The sequence below is a fragment of the Hydra viridissima genome, unplaced genomic scaffold (genome assembly GCF_058129835.1).
Source record: "Hydra viridissima isolate aposymbiotic clone 2 unplaced genomic scaffold, HvirCarnegie_v1 scaffold_6, whole genome shotgun sequence".
Taxonomy (NCBI): domain Eukaryota; kingdom Metazoa; phylum Cnidaria; class Hydrozoa; order Anthoathecata; family Hydridae; genus Hydra; species Hydra viridissima.
In genome coordinates, this window is record NW_028324305.1 from 14,543,599 (window position 1) to 14,570,321 (window position 26,723).

General features: G+C 28.2%; 1 protein-coding gene and 1 pseudogene across 1 annotated transcript; both read right to left on the reverse strand.

The window, feature by feature from the left end:
- Nucleotides 1-26,723, reverse strand: part of LOC149887157 (uncharacterized) — a 563,485-nt pseudogene that overhangs the window by 273,756 nt on the left and 263,006 nt on the right.
- Nucleotides 3,909-26,209, reverse strand: LOC145189891 (serine/threonine-protein kinase tousled-like 1-B). Its single transcript, XM_090090135.1, has 23 exons — nucleotides 26,061-26,209; nucleotides 22,464-22,562; nucleotides 17,980-18,082; nucleotides 17,839-17,903; nucleotides 17,508-17,621; nucleotides 14,280-14,306; nucleotides 13,994-14,182; nucleotides 12,311-12,387; nucleotides 12,149-12,208; nucleotides 10,522-10,607; nucleotides 10,295-10,355; nucleotides 9,897-10,064; nucleotides 9,606-9,687; nucleotides 8,584-8,675; nucleotides 6,712-6,757; nucleotides 6,582-6,625; nucleotides 6,416-6,497; nucleotides 6,308-6,328; nucleotides 6,008-6,074; nucleotides 5,694-5,884; nucleotides 4,913-4,966; nucleotides 4,296-4,403; nucleotides 3,909-4,165 (listed from the first exon to the last, which is right to left on the reverse strand). Exons 1-23 carry the CDS (start codon nucleotides 26,115-26,117, stop codon nucleotides 3,965-3,967), a joined length of 2,094 nt encoding a protein of 697 aa, XP_089946261.1. The 5' UTR covers nucleotides 26,118-26,209; the 3' UTR covers nucleotides 3,909-3,964.

The window sequence follows — 26,723 nt, forward strand, 5'->3', positions numbered from 1 at the left end:
GTAAATATACCATTTTAATAAGGATTTATTCACATGTGCATAAAATAAACTCCGTAAACTGTATTATTTTTCAATAATATAAAATAAAAATCGGGTTCATAAACCAGTTTTTGAACCCTATTTTATTTTGATGAGAAACAATCTTATGCAAAGTATAGAATCAAAGTGAAGTAAAAAATTCTTTATAAACTTGAAGATTATTATACAAACCAGCTGATGGACTAAAATCAACGAAAGAGTATCAAAAGATTTTGAGATGAAAAGCTTTGTCATTTTTTTAGCCATATTTATAATTTAATACTTTGTACTTTATCTACACTGCAACCAACAGCTGCAACCAACAGCTGCAACCTAATAACGATATGTAAAATACTAGGTATTTTAATGATGTAACATTTACTTTCTTACGTAACGTAACTAGTATACAAATACAAATACTGAATACAAATAAAACATTGGATTGAACAAGAGTCTCTCATATTTCAGGATAACAAAATAAATTAGTAATTAGATATTCAGTTTATAAAAATTATTTTTCGAATACAGCTATTTCCACGTGTCATACCCCCGTGTCAAACCCACGTGTCACTCGTAATAAAAGCATCAAACTAAGCACATTAGGCTGGGTGAATAAAAATGAGCAACTGCTTTTACTCAGTAATTGGTCAGCTTTACGTGAATAAAAACTTCATCAGTTTTCTTCATATTTTTATTCGTGTAAAGGTAAGCAATTAACTCAGTAAATGCTCAATTTTACGTGAATAAAAACTTAAGAAAAGTTTTTCAAGTTTTTATTCACGTAAAGCTGACCAATTACTGAGTAAAAGCAATTGCTCATTTTTATTCACCCGGCCTATTTATTAGTGAAAAATATGTTTTTAAGGTTATTAAGGCATTAACTAACATGGGATTATAAACTCTAAAAAAATTATTCAGCGGCGCAACTTCAACTTCTGGACCCCCTCTCCCCCACTTCCGCAAGACTAAAAAAATTGTCAAGTAAAAGAAATGTTCCATCTTTTGATAATCCTAAAGAAAAACCTTGCAACAACTCTTTGTCTATGCAACTCTTTGTCTCTGAAAATTGGTAAATGAATCGGTTGACATAAATTTTACCCACAAGGTGTCAATTTTCTATCCTCAACATGATCACTAAGACATCCTTAATTCGTGGAGTTACAAAGATAATTTATTATATACTTAATTTTGAAAGCGATCTTTAAACTGTAGCTATTGGCAATGGCAATCTCAAAATTGCAATTTGAGCAATAAAAACTTCTAGTTATGTGGACAAAATAGAGATTTATTGTACAAAAAATAAATCTCTATTTTGTCCACATAACTAGAAGTTTATATAAAAAATAAGCCGATAGCAATTTTTTATTTTATATTTAGATTTAAAATAGCAATTGAAGAAAGATTTCTGGCAAGAAATATTCAGGATGTTTTTATTTAAAAAAATGAAAAATACTTTTAACAACTTTCATAAGCTTACATTATTGATTTTAAAAGAGGAAAAAGATACTATAGAATAGGCGCATATAGGATTTGGTTTTGGTCAAATGGGGTCGAGACAATAGAGAATCCAGATAGGTTATATATAGAGAATAACAATTTATTTCATTAAAAAGTCGGACGAACCGAAATTAGCATGCGGAAACAATCAGTGTATGGCCTAAAGTGTTGTTTGTTTGTAGCTCTAAGTTTGTTAGTGCAGAAAAAATAGACTAAAATATTTCACGACTATACTGGATTTATCGATTTTTACATAAACTGATTTTTTTTTTCGTTATTCGATTCAAGACAACCAAATGGTTGCAATTTTAAAACATAAAATCGTTCGGCTGACGAATGGAAAAATACAAATACTTCTGCATAACAGCTTACATAGGGTTTTAATATACATCTTTAATGGAGGTTTTTAAACAAGGTATTTTTAAGTTGAACTGAACAATCCAAATTTCGAAATAGTAGCACAGGCAAAAAGAACAAACAGTTTTGAGAGAATTATTATAAGTAAATATACAGTGAAGAAATAGAAGAGAGAAAAGAAAATTAATAAAGAAAAACTTGCGAGAACCCTGCCGTTTTTGATAAAAAGAATTTATCAACACAACGAATAGAGTGCTGTCCGCAATTATATATTAAGAAGAATATTACATTGAAAACCATTGCAGTAAGAACCAACTGAGGAAGAACAACTAATTCCTAACGATTGACCATTGCCCTTCCTTAACCAAACAGTTCCCAGATCCTTAACTTAAGCACCAAACTTCGCACTCCTTCCTTATAACCCTCTGACCCGTACTTTCTTGACTTATTTCCCTTCCTCACATCTCTGCATGGATCATTTAAGACTCATGACACTATCCTCACAATATGTTATAGTCGGCCACCCATTGAATAAGTTTATGTTCTTGCAGTTCAATTGCAACTACTCTTTCCACGGTAGCCATTTTAATTCTTTAAACAGTTTCACATCAGCAAAAGAGGCACTAAGTCTAAATCAGAAAAATTCTTTGTTGCATTTTGAATTGTCAATGCCCTCTCCAATCCCAAAAGGTATCAACGAAAGAATTGATGGTCTTGCAATGCACTGATCAATCCTGACTTGTTCTGATAAAATCAAATACTTTAAAAAGATTTGCTGGAATTCACTTCAAGAAGGTTTCTGATGTTGTTCTTTATGACTTTTGCTGCAGCTGCAATGATGCCATTGGATGTTTGCTTTTCTTTTGTATTAGAATTGTCTAAGATGAAAAAACACTTAACTCTATATACATCACGAAATTTAGGCCGCACTTTAATAAAAAAAATATTTTAAACAGTTTTTTGAGGGAATATGTTTAAAAATTATTCTTGTATGCTAAATTAGTTTTTTTTCTTAGTGACTTAAGGAAAAGAGCGTTAGAACCAATCGATCATTTTGTTAAGTCAGTTTGATATTGCTTAAATTTCTCACACAAATTTTTCCGTTGCGCTTACACCAACTCTTTTTCGATTACAGAAAAACCTAACAGCATCTAAAGATATCTTGACTTGTGTTTAAACTCGATTATTAGAGACAAACAGCTAATAAAAATCTTAAAAGGATTGGTAAAATCAATCAATCTATATATATATATATATATATATATATATATATATATATATATATATATATATATATATATATATATATATATATATATATATATATATATATATGTATGTATATATATATGAGTTTTATGAATTCGATGGAGAGAACTGATAATTAAAATAATGAAGTAACTTTCTGTAAAAAAATAAATAGGTAAATCGGTTTGCTTTGACTTGAAATTTTTAAAATTAAGACAGGAGTTCATTTATATTAAGTTGCATTTTGAGTTTGAGTTTTAAAAATAGATTATGCATTAGCTAAAAAACGAAGAAACGAAATATTGTCCAAAATAGCTTTTTTTTATTATTATTAAATTTGACTCCAGGCAGAACGGATGTCGTAACATTTAAAAAATCATTTTTTTTACAGTTGCCGTTCGTTTTATTTCCATTTCGAAGTGTGATAACGGAAGAGCACAATTAAAACATATTCATCATTGCAAAAAACGCAACGAAAAATAGAAGAAAAAAAAGTCAAACAAGGTTGGCAACTAACTTTAGCTTATCTCTTTTACGGACCTTAAGGACACTAAATGAAAATAATCAAATCAAAAAATAAAAAAACAGTGAGGAGAAAGAATTGAAAATTTTAAGAAGACTATTCAAACTAATTTAAACTTGGCCTAAATGTTTCTTAACCATGATACCGCCATTTTTTCTTGTTCCGGAGACGTATATACGTATTTTCTAGAAGATCATCAGGATTAAATCACTTTCAGGATATTCTAGATCGGAGATAAAATTTTGTTGCAAGAAAACCAACATTATTGACTATGTCACATACATTCTAATCGATCAACAATCTACATTATGATAAACTAGTTTAGTTTGATATTGAAGGACCCTCACAGCTGTTTGATGACAACGGACGAGGGATACTGATCGTGCTGTTTCCTGCACTTAATTGTTCAAGTTTTTTAGCTTCCGCTTGAGACTTTTTAGCTTTGAGGTATGGATCTTCAGCGAGCTGAAATACGTCGACACGGTCGTCTTTTTTATAAGTTAAACATTTTCGGATGAAATTCTAAAGAAAATTTAAAAGCATGTCGTGAAATCTCTAAAAGGTTTAGTTTTAAACGAGTGTCATTTAAACTTGCAGCGTTTACCAATATTGTTCCCCTACACAAACGAAAAATATATTTCAAACGTATTACCTTCGCTTCTTGGCTAACAGTTGGCTTACTTGGAAAGTCAATATTTGTAGCTTTGAGTATAGTATTTTGTTCTAGTATGCTTGCTTGAGAAAGGTTGTGACCGAAAGGCTAAAAGAGCAATGAAACAAAAAATCAATCAGAGAAAAAAATTAAAAAAGGTACCTTTAATCGTCTAATTGTTTAAAAAAACAAAAAAAAAAAACAATTATAAACATGATTGTAAATTTTTTTAAATTTTTCAAAATTAAAAAAACACGATTTAGAGATTATTAAGCTTTTTTGCCAAAAGAATTTTTTATTTCACAATATGAGTTCATTACAGATAATATTCTACCACTATTCCAACAGAAGAAGACACTGTATACTTTATTGTAAAAGCTTGTCATAAAATACAGTAGAATCTTCATATAATGATACCTAAGATTCGTTATATTGTGAACTTGTTGTACCGAATTTTTTAATCTATTTGTTATAACTTTTTTTTTTTTTTTTAATAGAAAGTTGTAATAGAGAAAAGTAAGGGGAAACAGAATTTAGAAGGTTTCATCGAGACGTTTGTTATATCTGGGGATTAGTATATCGAGACTCTATTAACTCAAAAAATACAAATATTTTACCTTGCGACCATATAAAGCTTGATAGAAAATAATTCCTACAGACCAAACGTCAACCTAAAGAAATTAAGCATAATCAAGCATCTTACAATAAAAAGTAAAAACTGTGACGTTTTTGCGAAAAAAGAAAAAACTTCACGGTTCAAAAGACAAGGATCACGAAGAGCTTGAAGACTAGAAAAATTGCTTTTTATTTGTATTTAACAAACTTTTTGTTTCAGTGTTAAAAGTTAATACTAAAAAACCTAAATCAAACCAAAAACGAGTGATGCGCTTTTGACAGCAAAATCAAGTATAACAGGTTATTTTTAAACGCTTTAGAACTTATTTTCGTCAAATAGCATGTAAAGCTGTGTAGAAAAAACTCACCACTTTATATTTATATCAAATTTAACATAATTGCATTAAAATTATAGTAACCTAATATAGAAATTAATTAATATGTTAATTACATAAAGTTCAAACCTTTTTTGAAAAAAATATTTATTAGGGAATGAAACCCTAAGCTTAAATAACAAATGAATCTTTATCTAACATTAAAAAAAATTATTTTAACATAATTTTTAAATAAATCTTTTTAACATTTTCCTCCCAATAACACCACGTGCTTTTTTTTTTAGTCTTTAGTAACGCGTATTTTGTGCGTATTAAATTCTTTGAAATGTCAAAAGCTTTTTTCACAAAAAAGCCACAAATGATATCATGGAAAGAAAATTTCTGTGTGTAAAAAAATTTGAAAAAGAAGCGCAAAGAACATAAATTTATTTTAATAACCGACAATTACCTTCGACGATATTTTTGGAGGTGCTTTTCCGACTAGAAAACATTCTGGAGGTAAATACCAATAAGTACCTGCCCCCTGCGAGGTTAAATCAATACTATCTGATTCTGTATCTTCGGGTAGTATTTTACTAAGTCCAAAATCTGTTAATTTTACGTCCCAGCTTGTCATACCACTTCCCAGCAAAATATTGCCTGAAGTAAAAAAATCATTTATTATTCAGCTTTTATAACTTGCTATTCAGAAACTTTTTGTGAACAGCTTATTAAAAAAATGAAGTAAAACAGGAAAAAAAATAACAGTAACAGACGAGTAACCTGGCTTAAGATCATAGTGAATCACCGGAGGCTTACGCTCATTTAAATACTTTAACGCACTAACGACCTAAGTAAATTTGTAAAAACCTTTAAAAATACTTCAAGAATCAGTTACATACTTTAGACCAGCAAAACTATAATAGGATTACAAACCTAATTGAATAATCTTAGCTCATTTTTCTTTTAAAAAAATCATTAAAAGCACTTATTAGTATGAAATAGCATTTATGAATAATATTTTAATAAAAAAAAAATAATAATGATAAAAATAAAAAAATAAAAATAAAAAACTAAACACACCTGCATCATTACCACCCGGGCCTGAAAGAAAGTGAAAAAAATTTACCACAAACAGAAAAAAAAAAACTCAAAAAATCTCTAAAAAGTGAACTTAAAACTTTTCCTCACCTCCTTTTCTGGTATTGTTTTATGTTGCTTCAAAATAAAGTCTAAGTCATTGCCATCGCAATATTCCAGTACAGTAACAAAACTGAAGAAAGATTTAAAAAAAAACAATTTATACTTTTACGAAAATCAGAATCTGAAAAATAACAAAACTCAATAAAAGAAATACCTATTTGAATCAATTTCGAAGACATCCTGAAGTCGAACAATTCTCTAAAATAAAAAGCAAAATATATCTATTATTTACTGAGAATTATCAAAACATTTTTAAGAATATAAAGAAATTATCAACAACTTACATGATGATTTAATGAACGATGAATAGTGTATTCTCTCACCGCATGTCTATTAAATATATTCATAAATAAATATACACATAGATACATATACAGTGGTGATCACAGAAATAGCACACCTAACATTTTCTTCATTAGAGCTAATATAGTTTCTTTTTTTACTAGGGAAATTAAGAAATAAAACAAAACAACATATTACCATTTATTAGCTACAAACTACAAGTATAAGTATAATTATTGAAACTTTTACAAAATATAACATAGAGTTGTGATCATAGAAATAGCTCAATAAACAAGACAATAGTGGTAATTAAAAGTCTACATCAAAACATTTAAACTAACATTAATATTTTGTTAAGTAGCCCTTATTCTTTATTACTTCAATGCATCTTGATGGCATACTATTAACAAGTATTTGACATTTTTCAACATTAGTGGGATTCCAGATTTTTTAAATTCCCCCCCCCCCTCAAAATCTCATTAAATTTAGAGGTTTATTTAGCTCATAAAGCCACCCCAATGTCTTTCCATAAGTTCTTGATCAGATTCAAATCAAAACTTTGGAATGGCCATTTTAGAACACTAACTTTATTTTCCTCAAGAAAAGATATTACAGTCTTGCAGTATGCTTTAGGTTGTTGTTCTGCATTAAAATCCAAGCTACAGATAGGTAGGTTATCATCAGCACCTAAAATATACTTTCCCATCAGATTGGAAATGATTAAAATTGGATTATTCAGTTCATAAAATATTTTTTCAAAAGGAAAACATTTTTATTTAAGAACATTTTTGCAAACCTCAATTGCTTAAGTCAACTTCATTTTGAAACAAGTGGTTTCTTCTTTGCTATACAGTCTCAAAGGCTAGCTTCTTGTAAACAACATTGAATTGTTGGAGCTGACACAATTATGTGATACTGTTCTTCATTTTTGGTTTATAATTCATTAGAAGTTAAACAAAGATCTTTTTTAGACATCTTAATAATTTGGCAACATTTGTTGAGGTTTTTCTTTCTGGCTTTTGAACTTTATCAACACTAATATTTTACAATATGCTTACAACAGTTTTGAACCAATTTTCTAGAACATCCTAGTTTATGGGAAATTTGAGAAATGTTAAGTCCATTTGATTGCATGCTTAAAATTCTTCTTCTTTTTTCTAAAGAGCAATTTTTATTCTGTCCCATGTTTAGTTACAACAAAAAAAATTAAAGGTACAAATATTACATTTACAAATATTATTTACAAATATTACATTTACAAATATTATTTGTAAATAATATTTACAAATATTATTTACAAATATTATTTACAAATATTATTTACAAATATTACATTTACAAATATTATTTACAAATATTATTTACAAATATTATTTACAAATATTACATTTACAAATATTACATTTACAAATATTATTTACAAATATTAATTATAAATATTACATTTACAAATACTATTTACAAATATTATTTACAATGCCTTGTTCCAGTACTTAAAAATTTTTATTGAACTTTTAATGATAAATTATTATTAACATTTTTAATAATAAATGGGCTTCTCCACTAGCATGTGCTATTTCAGGAAGCATATCCTCACAATTAAATTCAACAATGTTTTTATTGTCACATTGCTGTATTAAACATCTAAACAATAATGCAAGCTCTGACTTGTAAGTTATCATAGGAAATGCCATTAAATATGTAGAAACATGCTATAAAATGCAATTCAAAAAAAAAATCATTGGGTGTGCTATTTCTATGATCACCACTGTATATTATATTATATTATATTATATTATATTATATATATATGAATAAAAAAATTGCACAAAAGAATTCATATTTTAACCTAATTTTAAATCATAAAAAAATACTTTATATAGTTAGCTTTTTTATCTTCCTTCCAGTCATTATTTAGTTGATGAACTTTGCATGCTATATAATGTAATTCTTTCAAATCAAAGCCCTAAAGAGTTAAAAATACCAAATAAAAACTAATTTATAAACTGAAATAGCAGTTAGAAATTATAACTGCTATTTCAGTTTATAAGACAACTTGGCATTAAAGAACAATATTTTAAATGATTTTCTGTACAAAATTTTTCATTCTTTTGAAGAAAAATCTTACAAACAAAAAACTTCAATTGGAGTAAAATCTGACAAAAAAAAAAAAACTATAAAATTTGTATAAAAGATCTTGATATAGTTAAAAAGCCCCAACTTTTATAGCAGAACATTTTATTGGTAGGTATCAAGTATTAAAGGTCAAAGACCATGTAAGATCAGCAACTCATGCAAAGTTAGCATTTGTACCAAAAAAAAGAGCAACCAACTTAAAGAAAAATGATTAAAGGAAGAAAGTAAATAACAAAATTTGCTTATTTTGAGTTGCTTTTTTTTAAAGCAAAAAAAAGAACTCCTTTTCACTAGTGTAATTAGGGCATGAATTTAACTAAGGAAAAGTTTTTCATTTTAATAATATCATCACCAAAAAATGTGTAAACTTTGAGGATATGCTAAAAAAACAATTAAAAAAGAAGAGATTTTACTAGTGTGAATTGTATAGACATTAAACCTAAGATGCATAAGACGCTTAAAAAGTTAGATTACATCATAAAAGTTAGATTACATCAGATTTTTTAACATTATGAACAGACAAAAAAAAAGCTGATGAAAATACAGCAAAAGTAAATTTTTTAAACAATATCTACTAGAATTCTTTTAAAAATTTAATCACAATTTGTAGGTCTATGCAAGTAGTTTTGATAAAAATGAAATAACATTACTAAAAACCATTAAACCACATGAATCCAAACTCCTTAAGCATACTTTAACATATACCTATTAATTAAAGTTTTTTTTCAACAAAGTATTAAATACTGAACAATATTCAAACCTTATAAACTTCACTGAAGCCACCTTTACCTATCATTTGCAATAAAAGATAACGATCATGTAGAATTGGATGGTGATTAAACCTGTTTTTAATATATCATATTTATAATATATAATATAAGTATTTGTTTTAAATAGTATACTACATAATATTTTCAACCAAATAAAATATTGCTGAGCAATTTTAGATTAAGGTAAAACAGTAGATAAAAAATACCAGTGTTTATAATAATTAAGCTGTCATTGGAAAACAATAAGCATAATGATCAAAATTAAATTTGAGATAACTAACCTAGATTGGTCTTCATTATTAATACGTTTTAACTCTCTAATATGTACATTTCTCTCTCGCTCTAATTTTTCTAACTCTTGTTGAACTTCTTGTTCCTCCTTCTTAATTGCATTCACACGCAACCGTAAAATTTCATCTTGTTCATGATATTCAGATAAAGACAAGCCACTGAGAAAAGAAAAAAAACAACTATTAACTTGAGAAATTAAGAAACCACAAAACTGCGCAAATGCTTTTTGTACAGTTTTTTATATCTTTATAAAAACCACTCCATCTGTGTATTAAGTCATAATTCCAAATATCTTCTTAGATGGAAAAAAAAAAAAGAAAAAAAAAAGAAAAAAAAAATTTAAAGAAGAAATACTATAGACAATAAATTTCAGCATGTTTACACTTACCTCACTGGCAAACCAGGAACAGCAAATCCTTCTGAAAGCTTCGACTTTTTCTCTTTTTTTTCTGTGAAAAAAATTTGAATACATGGATTTCTTCTCATTGTAGAGAGAAAATTAAAGACTTTTTTTCAGAAAAAATACTTTCAGTCATTCCAGATAGCCATTCATACAGCTTATCAAAAAAACAAATGAACTCTAAAGAATAAAAGAAGTAAGTTAAAACTATCTACCTGGTTTTTCTGACGGTTTTCGCTTTTGAAGGTTCTTTTTAAACTTATCAAGTTCTTCTTTTTGTTGCATTATGTCTGAAAGTTTTCTGCCAAAAAAGACAAACTATAATAAGTTTATAATAATTAATAACTAAAGTTTATAATAATTAATAACTAAAAAATGGAAAATAATCAAAACTCAGATTTATATACACAAACTCAAATGTTATCTTTGATTTTATGTATGTGTGTTTGTGTTTGTGTGTGTGTGTGTGTGTGTGTGTGTGTGTGTGTGTGTGTGTGTGTGTGTGTATAAAACTAAAAACAGATTTAAAAGAAGCCTGGGATTCAATAAAAAACTTAGCTAAGCTAGACTTTGACATAGATTGCAAATATTTTTCTCTAATTTTCTTCAATTTCATTAAGATCTCTTGTACTTTAAAAACTTAATGATGTTGAAACCAAAGATGCATTAACAATCTATCAAGATGGTTGATCCAATGACCAGTCATTGATTACTCTTTTCAAAACAAAACTTAATTGTGAATAATTTTTGAATCAAGATCTGACAATTAAAATGCTGATTTCTGCTTCAAAATTATTCTAAAATTATCAATAAAAGCTGATATAAAATGATGCTTTTTTTAAAAAAAATCTGCTTTCTTCTCTTCCATCTTTCTGTTGTTGAATTAATTAGATGTACCTAAATAATTTGTATATTTCAAATTCTGTCATACACCACCAGACTTCAATAAATTTTGACAAAACTTCAAGATGTTTTGATGTTTTTCTTTTCTATGAAAAGTTAAGAGAAAAAAATGTTTTGATCATGTTTTTGTATTCAAACAACTAAAAAAGTGTTAGAACATTTATGAATAATATTTAAAGCATGCATTTGTTGAGATCAAATTTAAAGGATAACTTTTGAGAGAATCTTGGAATAAATTTTTTTGTAAAAAGATTCTATTTTTTATAGCAATGTAAATTCATAAATACTATAAACGTAAAATTCAAGCGAAAAGAGTTTTTATTAAATTATTGAATTTTTTAAATAGTTTTTTTTTTAATGATAATTAATTAAATAACTCTATAAGTCTTTGGAGAAGCATTTTTAACCCTCACTTTCTTCAAAAAATTTTTTATACTCTTACATACTTTGAAAATATCCAAATAATTAAATTATTAATTAAAATTAATAATTAAAAATATCTAAATAATTCACTAAATAAGGTCACTAAAAAAATTGATTTGTTGTGAATTTTCTTCAATACTTTTATAAGCATCAAAATTTCTGTGTTGATAAAATCAAAATTTCTTATCTTACAAAATTGAACTTACACTTGTAGAGTTAGTAGAATTTTTAATTACATTAAACTTTGTAGTAAATATAATCAATATCCTTTACAGCTAGATAACTCATAAAAATTAACTATGTTCCCTCAGTAAAAATAACTATTTATAATATTTATAGTTAAGCATTAAAAAGCAAAAATATTGATATTTAAACTTAAGACTCAAACTATGAAGCAATTTGAAGAAATTTTACTAAATTTCTTTAAGAATTTATTGGTAAGTGATAAAAATAATAATAAAAATAACAATAATACACAATAATGAACTAAGTTCACAATAAAAATAAAAAATTTACTTGTTTATTTCTATAAAAGCATAACCATCATTCCATTGTTCCACAAATGATGCAGCTTGTCTGCAATAAAAATATTTAAATTCAGATAATATAACAATTATTAACTGACAGCTACATTTTACCTCAAACAAAATAAAACAGCTTTAATCAACTATCATTTACCTAACTGTGTTAAATTGCCCCAATCTTAGTCGGTTTGCCATTGTATGTTCTCTACATCTCTTCTTTTGATCAATTGTCTAAAATGAAATATATAATTTTTGACTTGAACAAAAAGTATTTCTGGGGTTATTATTGTTTCTTATTGTTTTTTGGAGCTTTGTAAAGGACAAATCTGAAAAGCTAAATCAACATCTTTTTATTTTATATTTATTTAGAAAGAATGGTTTTTGAAAAGTTTTTAATTTCTTTTATTTGCATTTTCTTGATTTCTTTGTATAATTTGAAATTTCTAAACCAGCAATCACTAGAATGTATGAGTTTAATAAATTCAATGTTAAAGCTGATGTTAAAGATTTTATACTTGGAAAGTAATATTTTAACAGTGGAATTGAATAAAAGAAAAACCACTTCAACAAACGAGCAGTTCTCCTAAGGAGGACTTAATGATCTGATACAAGAACTGAGTCTCTCAAGAACCCAAAACTCATCATCCTGATTTAAAAAAAGGACTAAATTAACACTTTATAGCACAATAGAAATGGGAATACAAATTTCAGTTGAAATGAAGAGGAGGGTGGGGAAAACTGAAACTACCGATACAGCTGCTTGTTTTTTCAAGTAGTTAAAATTATTCTAAAGATTTTCAGCAGTCCTTGACTTGCATGTGTGATTGAACCCAATCTTGGATTCTTGAAGTAAATAAGGAGCTACATAGTGTGTCCTAGTTCTCGCCAACCTCCTTACTGTAGTAAAATTCCTGGACTATTCCTCCAAATAAGAGTCAAAATATTACCCATGTTTCAAACTCCACAAATTTAATGACTGCATACACATGCTCTCATGCCACTTGCCTAGATTTCCAGAAAATCATAGTTGTTTGAGTGAGGAATCAGGGGAGAAGAAAGACAGATAAGTCATATGATGGCAGATTATTGCTAGAAACCTTCAATAAGATTGTTCTAATTACCAACAGAACAGAAAAAATCATAAATAACAATTTTCAAAAATGATAATTATAAATAAGTTCTAAACACAGCAGCAAATTTTTTTGTAGTATTATTAAATATAATTGTTCTTGATTAGTTTTATTGACATTTTCATGTGATATATGAATAGTGTACTAATGCACAAGTTTTTTTTCATCACACTTAAGCTTTTTTTACTTTTCCTGTAATTTTTTTTTTCACTAAGGTTTTCATTTTATTTCAAAAATCAGAACCTTTACTCTGGAGAGTTATAAATCCAACTTAAACAGAAGCTTTTGCACTAACTTTTCGTTAAATAAGAATCTTAGCATTGCTTCGAATGTGATGCATGATTGCTCCTTTTGGATTTTGGATTTTATGCCTGATTGCTCCCTTTAGACTGATTGATTGCTCCATTTGAGATTTTTATATACAACTTGTGAGATACCAGTGGCTTAGAAAAATTATTCCCTCCTCCATTTAAATACCTGAGAAATATTCTATTTGACACCTTCGCTAAGTCCTAATTAGTTATTTTACAAAAAACTAAATTTAGTAATAAATTCTAGTTTTAACTATAACCAATATTAAAGGATTTTTTTTATTGTAGAACATTTACGGAGTTTTCCAGATTTTTTACAACTTTATTAATACATTTGAAACTTAAAAACTCCAACAGTGAGTTATAAACAAACAAACAAAAAAAAATTACAATTACTTGACTAATTAAAAACTCTTTAATGAGTTCCACACTCCGCTCATTCTTTTCTTTCATTTTTTTCTCATTAGCAAGTAGCGCGCTTGCTTGCTGCTCAAGACGAGTTATTTCTCGTTTTAAATCTTCTAAATTTCCGGTTTCAACAACTTTGGTACTGTCTGGTTGTTTAACAGCTGATCCTGCTACCTGCTGTATGTAAAGAACAATTTTATGTTAACAATTGAAAGAAATAATTTGAGAAAGAAATCCTTACTTATATAAAAATACAATAACTATTGAAACTTACATTAGTATCTGTCGGAAAAACATCAGTCTAAATTTAAAAAAAAAATTTCAGCTTTGGAACATTAGAACTACAATATTATAATTCTAATTTTTCTTTTTAGACTTTTTTCTACATTGTCAGCTTCATTTGCTATGAAACATAGTAATGACTTTGTTTTCATGTCAAGAACTGATGTTACCCAAGAACTTCCAACAAAATCAATAGGACAAATTTCTAATTTTTTTAAAAGGTTTTTAAAAATTTTACAGAAAGACCAGAAAGGTTTGTAGATTATGTAAATTCTTGATCATCACAATTATCATGGATCATTACAATTCAAAAATCTCACCAAGCAATAACAAAAGGAATAAGGTGACTCAATTAGAATATTTTCTTTCTCAACTGTTTATAGTCCCTTAATCACTAAAAATTTATTATTTATGTCTGTGCATTCTTGGTAGAACAGAAAAGTTTAACATTCCTGTTATCCTAGACTCAAGTATCAAAAGCCCATTGTGTTAAAGAACTGAAGAAAAGGAAGGATGTTTTTACCTATCAACTTAAATTTTTTCTTAGTGTAATAACTTACCAAAAAGAAAATTTTTAATGGGTAAGAGTCACAAGTTTTGAAGGTTGCTTTTTTCTGGGACCACCTTTTAATTATCATTTTAAATTCAAAGAATCAAATTTTGCTAAAAAGTAAATTAAAATTGAAAAAGATGCACTATGTGATATGGCAATGCACATGAAATGACTAATTTTACTTATAATACAAGATTTTCCACAGCTTTAGGTGAAAGATTATTGAGTAAAGGTGAAGGGCTATTGGGAGCTAGTGAAACTTACAATTTTATTTTTGGGAGATATTCTTCCACAAGGAATGCTCTTCATATTTGCAAGAGCAGTATATCAAGTCTGCTAGATGGTAAGGATCATTTTCTTCATAATGAAAGGATTATGAGCTTCTTGAGTACAAACCTTTTGGAGTCAGTTGAGCAGTATTTTTGTAACATGTATTTATGTGAAACATTAGTTTCAAAGTCAATTCCACAAGTTGTCTTTATAGCTAGACAAAAATGTTGCCAAAACTGCTAACACAGATTTTGGTTGCCATATCTGGTACCTCTCAAAACACCTGATCAGTATTGTATTCTTTGACAAGAAAGTATTTAAAGGAAAAGGTTGATGGTTGCTGCATTTTAACAGAATGTTGGTTTAGAAGATTCTCTTAAACATACCTTACTATTTAAGGACCCTAAAACCTGTGCACAACCTTGTCACTACTTCAATTGTCCAGTTTTTTTGATTGTGCTAGTCCTAAATATTTTCCATTTTTAGAAATATTTTTACCGAGTCATAGGTTCAAAAATGGAACACAAAAATGGATTAGAGAAAGGCTAATTTCAGTCAATATGACAATATTTCAAACTTTATTAGAGATAAATTTTAATGTAATTTTCTGTTTTTTAAAATATACTTTGTATGGTTTTTGTGGTTTTAGGGTGGATTTCTTTCAGCATCAACTACAGTTTTAACAAAATATATACAATATGCAACATTAGAACTTGCAATTTAAAATGTGTTATGTGCAATTTTACAGGGTGGCCCATAATTAGTGTCCCATCTTAAAAAAGCAATTCCTTGAAAACTAGGGATGGAAAACTATTAATTTTGCTTTGGATTTTGATATTATTATATATTTTGATCTATTTACTGCTGCCTTCACTCACTTTACTTGTTTTTTTAGCAATGACAAGACCATCACCATATCGGCAAAGTATTATTGATTTTCATGAGAAAGGAGTTTCAGCACACGACATCCAGACTAGACTCAAAGTGCCGCGAAAGCTTGTTTATAGAACAATTCAACGCTTCAAAGCATTGAGAACAATGTCAGATCGTCCACGCAAAGGAAGAAAGCGCTCCGTGGTGACTGATGCAAAAATCAAGCAAGTTCGTGAACGGGTGCGCCGCAACCCAGAACGCAGTATGCGACAAATGGCCAAACAGCTCCAAATTTCTCGAAGTTCTCTTGGAAGAATTACCAAGGATTATCTAAATTTGACAGCTTACAAGAAAAATCCTGCACAGCTTTTGTCTCAGGCATCAAAGCAGAAGCGCAAGGATCGCTGCAAGGATCTCCTCGCCCGTTTCGCCAACAAAGCTCATCTCAACATCGTTTTCACAGACGAGAAGATTTTTACAGTTCAACAACATCACAATGTGCAGAATGATCGTGTCTACGCTTCCTCAAAGCCTAATATCACAATACAAAAGGCAGCACATCCTCTTTCAGTAATGGTGTTCGCGGGTATCAGTGCCACCAAGAAGACACCATTGATTTTTGTTCAACAAGGCGTTAAAGTAAAAGCCCAAAACTATCTGAATGACGTTTTGATCAAAGAAATACTTCCATGGAGTCAAAAGGAGCTTCGTAGACATTGTTGGACATTCATGCAGGATAGTGCTCCAGCCCACAAAGCCAAAATTGTGCAAGATTGGCTCGGCCGAAACACCCCCGATTTCATCAAGCACAATGAGTGGCCTCCAAGTAGTCCCGACTGCAATCCAATGGATTACTCAGTGTGGAGTGTTCTGGAAGCTGAAGCGTGCAAAAAACCGCATAAAACGATTGATTCTCTGAAGAAAGCGCTTCAAAAAGCATGGGATTCGCTTTCACCCGCCTACTTGCGTGCCACCGTAGATGACTTTCCAAAGCGTCTTGAAGCTTGTGTGAAAGCCGATGGTCGACATTTCGAAAAAAATCTTTAAATTTTATTTGATATTGTTAATAAATTGTTTATCAAAAAGTTTTATGTGTTTTCCATCCCTAGTTTTCAAGGAATTGCTTTTTTAAGATGGGACACTAATTATGGGCCACCCTGTAAATAATGTTATCTATTTGGATATACTGCAGCCTTGCAAAGAAGAATATCATTAAAAAAAAAAAAAACATTTTAAAAATAATTCTTAAGATAGAAATATAAGAACAGTTTTTGTTAAATTTTAGTCAATTTAAAATAAAAACTATTTTTGAAAAGTAAACAATTATTAATAATACACTATACTTATACTTGCGCATTTGCTCATAGTTTAAGCTGTGCATCATTGAGAACAACATCATAAAAAAATCATCAGATCCTAATTGAAGCCATTTTAGCTCCTCTTTGCATTACACTTGAAAAAAGCAACAAAATAAAAAGTTAAATTAACACTGAAATTATATTATCAATTAAAACAATAACTTACTTGAGTGCCACGACTTGTTACTGCAATATCAATGTTTACATGACCAGGAGTAGGTGAGTTACGGACATTAGGAGGAATGGCCAGAGGAATCCTATTGGGACTTGTTAACAAATCCTACAACAAAATTTTAACCAAATATCTAACACAAAAAATATTCTAATTATATTCTAAACTATAAAAACATTTCTTGATGACAAATTAATTTTATTAAATTATAATTTATTATATTTAATTCAAAAAATTTTATCTACATTTTAAGCAGAATGCAAAAAAAAAAAAAAAAAAAAAAAAAAATCAAATACTATTTCAAAGTTAATTGATAAAAAAAAACCTTTTTTCCAAAATAAGTTCCAATACCAATACAATCATTTATTTGTCGAGTAGCTTTCTGTGTAACTAAAAAGAACTTTTTTTGTAAGTATTTCTATAGGAAAGTAATATACCTTGAAGTTGCATGGTAGTAACAGCATACCTTCTTTGTAATCAGTCGATGTAACTTTTCTTTTTCTACCTTTAGGAGGAGGTGGTGTGCATGATTTCTCCAAGTTTGAAGAGGGTGATGCAGGAGGTTGTACCTAGCATAAAAGATTCCTCAACATTTATTGATTTTACTTGAGATACATTTACTCAATATAAATATATATATGCTTAGAAGTATGTATGTATGTATGTATGTATGTATGTATGTATGTATGTATGTATGTATGTATGTATGTATGTATGTATGTATGTATGTATGTATGTATGTATGTATGTATGTATGTATGTATGTATAAATATATATTAGGGAGGTTCGAAAAAATAAAAGTTTGAAATGTTAAATTTAAAACCTTTCAAGTGGTGACAAACACTATAATAATATTGTACAGAAATTTTTAGCCATTTTGAGCAATATTTAGAGGTTGCTCAAGACTTTTGAAGTTTGCAGCTTTTTAAGTACTTACAATTGATTTTTAATTTCATTTTTAAATACAACATTAACTTCTGATATATTATTTCATAAGTTTTATCAAGAGTTTTAACTAAAAGTTAAAACTCTTGATACAATACAATTGTTAATAATATGATGTAATAAGATGTAGATGAATTGCAGAATATACTTAATCTGTATTCATTTGAATAAGCAATGATTTCTTAGCTGATTTAAATTTTTCTGTGTTGCTGAACATCATTCAGTAAGTATTGTCTCTGTTCTTCATTTTTAGTCAATATTTCAATTTATTGGCTTATCAATGCAACACCACGTTTAGCACAATCATTAGTGACTCATAATCCTTTACTTCTGATTAGGCCTTTTTTGTATGTTTTGAGAGCATTCCAGATACATGGACCAGTGGCAAGCAATCATGTAAAATCAACCCCCAATCATTCAAAAATAACCAATGACTTTGATGTTACAAAATCTTCAATTGGCTTCAAATGGATATCAGCAACATTTCCATATTGTTTTCGGTTTTTGACATTTGATTTAGTGTTCAATTTGGAAACCATTTTTTGCTTTGTTTCCAATGAAACTTTATTTTAAAAAAATGACAGGAGAGACGCAAACAAGTTAAATGACAATAATGCTCTCTTTTCTTTTGATGTCAGTTTAAACTGTTTTCTAAACATGTATACTTTAATACAATAGATGACTTTTGACAGCCAACGAGCATGGTGAATGGCACCAGGCGTATTAAATTGTTTTCCTCCAGGAGGAATTTCACTTAGAAACAATACTGTCAGTTCTAAAAACTCTCTATATTCATCCCTAGGTTGTTTACCACCTGTTTGCAAACACTTTGTTGCAAATATATTTGTTTCATCTTTTAAATCATCATCACAAAAAAACATCTTTTAAAACATCATCACTGAGGGATATTTTTTTTGGTTGATGAACTTCCAATGTTCTTTAAATCTTTTAAAAATCAAAACATCTGGACCACTGGTTAGCCCAAAGTAGCATTTAAAAACATCAGATACTATGATTTCATGTATGTGATGACGGCAGGCCAAATATAACAGCTCTTTTTGCAATAACAATGAACAGGCTCCTGTATGAATTCCTGTGTTGCTAGAAGTCGTATCAAAACACATTCCGATAACTTGTTTCTTTATTCCCCATTCTGCAAGACTTGCTACAGTAGCCTAAGCCATGGCTTCTCCAGTTCCTTTTGATATTTTTTGAACACCAAGTAACTTTTCAGTGTTTTCACTTGTCACTAAAATGGCCAAGCGATCAACTTTTTTATGAACAACAGTGATGTCCTTTTCTCCTAACTTTTTTCTCTTTTCTTTTCTAGCTCTATGAATTGTGCTAACAGATAATGTTAAACCATTCATGTCATGTCTCAAACATGTAGCTGTAGCTGCAATAGTAAAAACAGCTTCTCTATTAGATATCTTGGTTCTGTCTAATGCTGATGTAAGTTCAGGTGTCATTAATTTAGCTATCTTTGCTTTCTTTGGTGTGTGTGTGTTACATTTTCAGAATGATTAGTGCTTTTTTTAATGCTTTTAAACTCAGGATATTCTTCACTTGCATCATCCTAAAAATCAGTTTCAATGCTTTCATCTGGTTTCCTTTAAAACTAGAATAGATTTTGTTGAAGTTTCTTTTCTTGTTTCCTTCTTATTTTTCCTCTCCTTTTCTTTGGCTCTTTGCTCAGCAATTTTTTCTTCTTTTCTTATCAACTTTTGATCTACTGATAACATACAACCTTGTCTTCCAGCTCTCTGTGCTAATAAAAACTGTTTATTTTTCTCTATTGTCATCATTTGCATGGCATTCTGGTTAGCAATATCAAACAAACTGTCTAACTCCTTCAAAAAATCACATTTCTTTTGTGTCTGAGTTTTACTTTTGCAATACTTATTCTTTTTTGACTTCTGATATATGTCTACATATTTTTCAATTTTTAGTTACTACATGCTGCTCCATTTTGGTCAGACATGCTGCTCCATTTTGCTTTTGACCAAAAAACCATTATGTATCTTTATTTTGCCAGTGATTATGTAAAAATCTTGATAAAGTTTGTTTTGTTGAAGGAAGTTTACTTCCTAATTTTATATCTAAAGTAGGACCAATCAACCACATAATGGACTCACTTCAAGTATGTTTTTTCATTTCAACATTTATATTGTTTGCCATTTCAAGTTTTATTATATTTTATACCAACATTTATATTGTTTGACAATTATAAGTTTACCTCTAACTTGATGACTGAAATACAAATCCTTCAGTAAGTCTGAATTGTATCAACAAAATGTACTATAAAACCTGTACCTGTTATATTAATGTTTTTAGATGGTTAAAAAATACTTTTTAAATTAAATTAGACAATATAAAATTAAAAATTTAATTAGCATTTCATTTAAGGCACAAATAATAAAAATGTTGAGTATAAACATTTATAAATAATATTCATTCAATTTCTATAGTGCTTGAGACACCTTTAAACATGAACCAAAATGAAAGATTTTTGGTAGTTTTACTATTTTTGATAATTGTTACCATATAAAAGGTTTTAATATGAACATTGAAAAGATTTTTAGCATATTGTGTGAACCACCCTTATATATATATATATATATATATATATATATATATATATATATATATATATATATATATATATATATATATATATATATATATATATATATATATTTTAATTGAACTTTGCAAAGATATCTTTACAGAGTCTACTTTGAAAATTTTAATTATTATTTTAAAACAAAGCCTTCTCAATAACCATGAAAAAATACCATGAAATCATGAACAAAACTGTCCTGTTGGTACCAATAATTCAAAGATGATGGTGAATGTGTAATATTATAAGAATGAACAACCTAGTTAGAGACATTATTCTGCCTCCTGAACTCTATCATTTTATTGTTACTAATACGAAAGTGTTTCTTTTCATGATAAGCCCTAAAAGATAATCCTGGAGGATTATCTTTTAGGGTTTTTTTGGAAGAATTTTTTTAGAGGAATTTTTTACTAGCCATGATGGGTGTAAGGTACTTTTTTGCCACTCTAGCTAATGCTAACTTGATTTTTGTGGTTGACTTTTACATAGTTTTTATTATATTCTAGGCATTAAGAACCCATATGACAATCGAAAAAATCATTCAAAAATTCTTTTATCATTTTGGAGGATGAATAGCAATTGGTCCATGATGAGGTAAACAAATTTTGGCATTAGGTGCAAGAAAGCCTTTTTTCTTCATTTGTCACCAGATACAATATAAGTAATTAAACAAAAAGAACAATTGTGCAAACAAGCCTGAAATTAAAAAAATTGCCATTTTTAGCTAACACTTTGTGGAGTTTAACAATTCTAAAAAATGCCCATTAGTTGTATTTTTCACTGCAATTTTATCCTTAGGTCTTCATTGAGGGTAATGAGAATGAGTTTGCATTTCATCAAATTTTATGAGACTAACAAGTTTAATCAGCTTTACTTTTTAAGATTTTCATTTTAAATAAAAATATCAGTTTTAACTTATTGGTGAAAGGTTGTTTTGAAGTGGAGTTAGGAATAACTTATCAATTTGATACCAATTGATTTTCAAGATTTAATCAAATGGAAATTCTTAATAATTTTATTCCAACTAAAGGTATACCTAAAAAAAAACTAAACACTTATTGGAATACTTATTGAACAAACTTTACTAAAATTACATTAAACACTGAAAAGATTTTCAGTGTAAGAAAATAAGAAAAACCATGGTAAAATATCTGTAAACTATTTTAAAACATGCTATAACAGATGCAGTTAACTGAAACTTTTATACTTAATGCCATACAAAGATATAAAATTCTAAAATTAGTTAATAAAATTATTTTTTACAAGTTATAGTACTGCTAAGTGTATGAACTATTATGAGCAATTATGAGCTCATAAACTTAACAAGTACAGAAAATTTTCACACAATTTAACAGCTTAGTTATAGTACAGATAAAATACGTACATTAGTGGTAAGTGTTTCATAAGAGTCACTTCCAGAACTTGCATTGTTTCCATTTACAAAAGAAGAATAAGTAGGGCTTTCAAAGGGTTGCTGGTGAACCTAAAGTATTAAAGCTTTTTTTAAACCATGTAAATTTTTAAATTAGGTTTAAAAATTCTAATTACTATAAACATACACTAGTCAGAAAAGCCAAATTCTATTAGAAATATTTCTAAAGTATATCAGTGGGTATACCACAAAATTAGTGAGGAAAAAATGATAATAAAAAAAAAAGATTACAAAGTTGCTATTACAATATAATCATAGATCAAGAGATTGATATATTTACTATTAATATTATGACTTTTCCTTGAATTTTCTATGAATTTTTCTTGAGTAAATTAAAATTAAATAAAATAATAATAATAGCTATTGGCTGTGTATATTTGTGGCTGTATATTACGTGTGGTTTCTATAACTTATTAAAATTTTTAAAAGTAATTTATTGACATAAAAGTTTTTTTTTTCTTCAAATATCTACTTTGGTGTGACCTAACAAAGTCCTATGCTATGAGAAAGTCCTTATGAAACAAACAATAAATTTTGTATATTATAAAGTATACATTTACTATATATTATAAAGTATACATTTACATATATACTTTTTTCTTTTAAGTAATAACTAGATATCTAGTTAAAATAACAAACTATTTTCCCCAAATATTTATTTTACAATATAAAATTTACCATTTGTTAGATTAGGACTTTCTTACAATATAAGAATTTGTTAGGTCACAACAAGGCACTTTGTTTTAAGGCCAATGTTATATAACAGATACATTAGATTATGCAAATGGTGCTCAAAGTTTAATGAAGTTAAAGACTTTAAATCAAATGATTAAATAGAGAATTTAGTTTATGGAATCATAGACAAAGTGGTGGAAAACTAATGCGTTGATCATTTTAAGAATGTGGCAAAATGTTTTTTGCCTAAAGACCTTTCTAAGACAAATGATAAAAAGCTCATGAAGGATTTCTGCATAGCCTCTGTGGCTAGCATGCCCCTGATAATTTTGATGCCAATCCTACTACTATGATGTAGAATGTAAGGTAGAATGAGTAACAATGAATTGAATAAATAAGTAATATTGGCCAGAATGACCTACCAAATATGACCTGATATGTAACATTTTGGGTGGTATATCTAAAAAGGCTATATTATATACAGATAGATAACTGAGTTAAACTATTTAGAAGGAATTACTAAATATTATGAGCTTGCATAATTCACTAAGGTTAAATTATGCAGATAAAAAAAGTAAAACTCAAAAAACAAAATTCATTTTCTATTCTCTAGTGTGAGTTGTGTCAGTAAGAAGAAGACACCTATATCTACAAAGCAATTGACTGAATGACAGGACAAATAAATACTGCATTTCCATCAATAGAAACTAATGTTAAATAACATTATCATTGCACATTAAGGAGCATAGTGGTGTATGTTTACTGTTAATTTTAGCATACACTACTAACTCTTTTTTTTTTCAGGCACACCTCCTATAAATAAAAGAGGAAAACATGACAACAGGTAACATAACCTGGCAGATGATAAATATGAAAAGTTGCTTGCAAAACTGAAACGCATTGATCAGCTGATGTAAATTTCAAAAGATCTAAGCTTTTTAAAAGTGAAAGCCATTGTGAAAAGAGACTATCAACGGCACCAAAGGAATACTGAAACACACTAAGCAAGGAGATGTAAACTAAATTAAAATACAAAAGTAGTAACAAAATTCTTTTTAAATCAAACCAAAAATGATATGAACCTCCGTAGACAGCTGTCCTCACAATCATTCAATATCCATGAGTTAGATTCAAATGAAATATGATAAAACAGTAGGCAACAAAGACCTGGTTGTGTGGTAACAACTATTTTATGGCACTGTAAAAACATGTCCCCAAAAATATTAAGATATGAAGCTGTTTTTTTGACAATTCCACAGGAAAAATATAAAGTACATTTTGTTACATTATTTTTTTTACAGGTCATAAATGCTTTGAACTATTGTGGATCAAACTTCCTAAAAAAGGTTATTCCTAAAGGGAGTGCAGCTAAGACTTAGGCTTAACAAAAATGTTGATATACCAGCAAATTGATACTTTTTCCTGTACCAATCTAATTGTGAACAATTATGCTAATATACTAACCACAAGAGAATGACAAGGAAAAACAATTATTTGTTGAAAATACAATTGAATTCTGTTTTTTACAGCTAGAAAAAGAGTCACAATCTTACAATGATACTTATGATATGATTCTTAAGGCATTTCACAGTGAACACTCCAATGATCATTAGATATTGCCATTCCTGGAAGAGGTCAATTAAATCATTTTCTTGTGTCACAAAAACTGCTAAGTTACAACAAGCTTCTGCAGCAGCTGTAAATAAAGAGCTGAGCTTTTTTGCAGCTTTTAATAACTATACATTTTCTGACACATAATTGTATCATTGCTGACACATAATTGTACCATCACTAACTCATAATTGTACCATCGCTGACAGGCTTCATAAAGTTTAGTACAAGAGTGTCCACTCTAATTGAAATTATATTTTTTGAAGTTTTTGTATAATTAACTTTATAGTATGTGTTTAATATATATATAATTTTTTTTTTTTTTTTTTTTTTTAAAAAAAAAAAAAACTCTCCTAAAGCTCTAATTTTTTTCTGACTGGTATATCAAATCTGCTATTTGACAATATTCAACATTTAAAAATGGAAATACTCTAGATGAAAAATTAGAAACAGTTTGGCTTATGAAGATGCTTTTTCACAGGAAGGCATGTTTGTGGATTATTCTTATGGACTCTACATATATAAAGATATACCCCCATCACCTAATCACACAATCAATTAGTAGAGTACTTGTTTTTATTTTCAAAAAATACTTTTACTTACAAAAATATCTATGGATATCATTTTTATAATGTATATTTACACCTATGTATACCATACATATTGAGCAAAGGATTAACAGAGTTAAAGGTAATTTTCATCAGATTTTAAATGTTAATTTTCTCTTCATTACAAAATACTATCAATAATTGACATCTTTTCATAAAAATATATAGCCTGGTTACCTACCAAGATATTACATATGAGGCCATATACATAACAGGCCATGGAGAAAGCAGGAAATTATTGAAAAAGATAAAATACTTTATACAAAATCAAAGCTGCTTCAAAAGTTACAGCTCCTACATTTTTATGAAATAAGAGTCTTTACTTTTGTATCCAACAGTTAAATAAATAAAGATGTTTTATCATTTTTGCTGTAATGCATGTTTCATTAAAACTTCATCAAATTAGAGTACTATATGAGTCACTTAGAATTACCATAATTCTAATCACCATAAAATAACTTAGCTAGATAGATATATGTAGAAAGACTCAGTTAATCTGTAAATTCTTGTTTATATCTAGTAATTAATAGATAGTATATTAAGTGACTAAAACATTTAAAATTCTTTTTGTAAATTAAATAGAAATAACAGCATTAGGTTTAGGACATAGTTGCTATGCAAATTAGTATTAGTTAAACAATGTAAAACAACAAACCTTAGACAACATGCGTGCTTCAAGTAGTTCTCTTCTAGCTGGGTCCAACCCCTCCATCTGTCACCTTAACACCATTACCAGAAATCTTCTTTTTATGTATAAAATATATTTATATAAAGTACTTCACATAAAATAAGAAACCTTAGTTATATCTATATGTATGTATGTATGTATGTATGTATGTATGTATGTATGTATGTATGTATGTATGTATGTATGTATGTATGTATGTATGTATGTGTGTATGTATGTGTGTATGTATGTATGTAAATATATATTAAACAAAAATCCATCAATCTAAGGATTAAAATTAGTAATTTGCAAAACAATTTTATCTTTAAAAATATTTTATAGCAGTATCCTTTGCTCCTTTGCCAGCAGCTCAAGTTGTTTTATGCCAATGACTGATCTTTGGGGGCTTGCAAGGCTAGCATTTTGTATTGGCTGTTTTGCATAAAATTGAGATTATTAGGAAAATCATAAAAAGGCTAGCTGCATGGTCACTCTTTGCATAAATTTTATAGTGTTATGGAATGTGATAAAACAAAGAGAGCTAATAGAAATTTGCAATTAGATAGGTATTGTAATATGAGCTTATGACTATGCATTATTTTTTCAAAGATATCAAATTTATTAGTTTATTGCAGAAAATTGACGTCGTCT

What these genes read in the sequence shown, in the direction of transcription:
- LOC145189891 (XM_090090135.1), bottom strand. Translation starts at nt 26,117, where the DNA reads ATGGAGGGGTTGGACCCAGCTAGAAGAGAACTACTTGAAGCACGCATG. An exon ending in GAACTTATTTTGGAAAAAAG is followed by an intron (nt 17,622 to 17,838) that starts GTTTTTTTTTAT and finishes ATTTTGTTGTAG; the next exon opens with GATTTGTTAACAAGTCCCAA. An exon ending in TTTTTCCGACAGATACTAAT is followed by an intron (nt 14,183 to 14,279) that starts GTAAGTTTCAAT and finishes CTTTACATACAG; the next exon opens with CAGGTAGCAGGATCAGCTGT.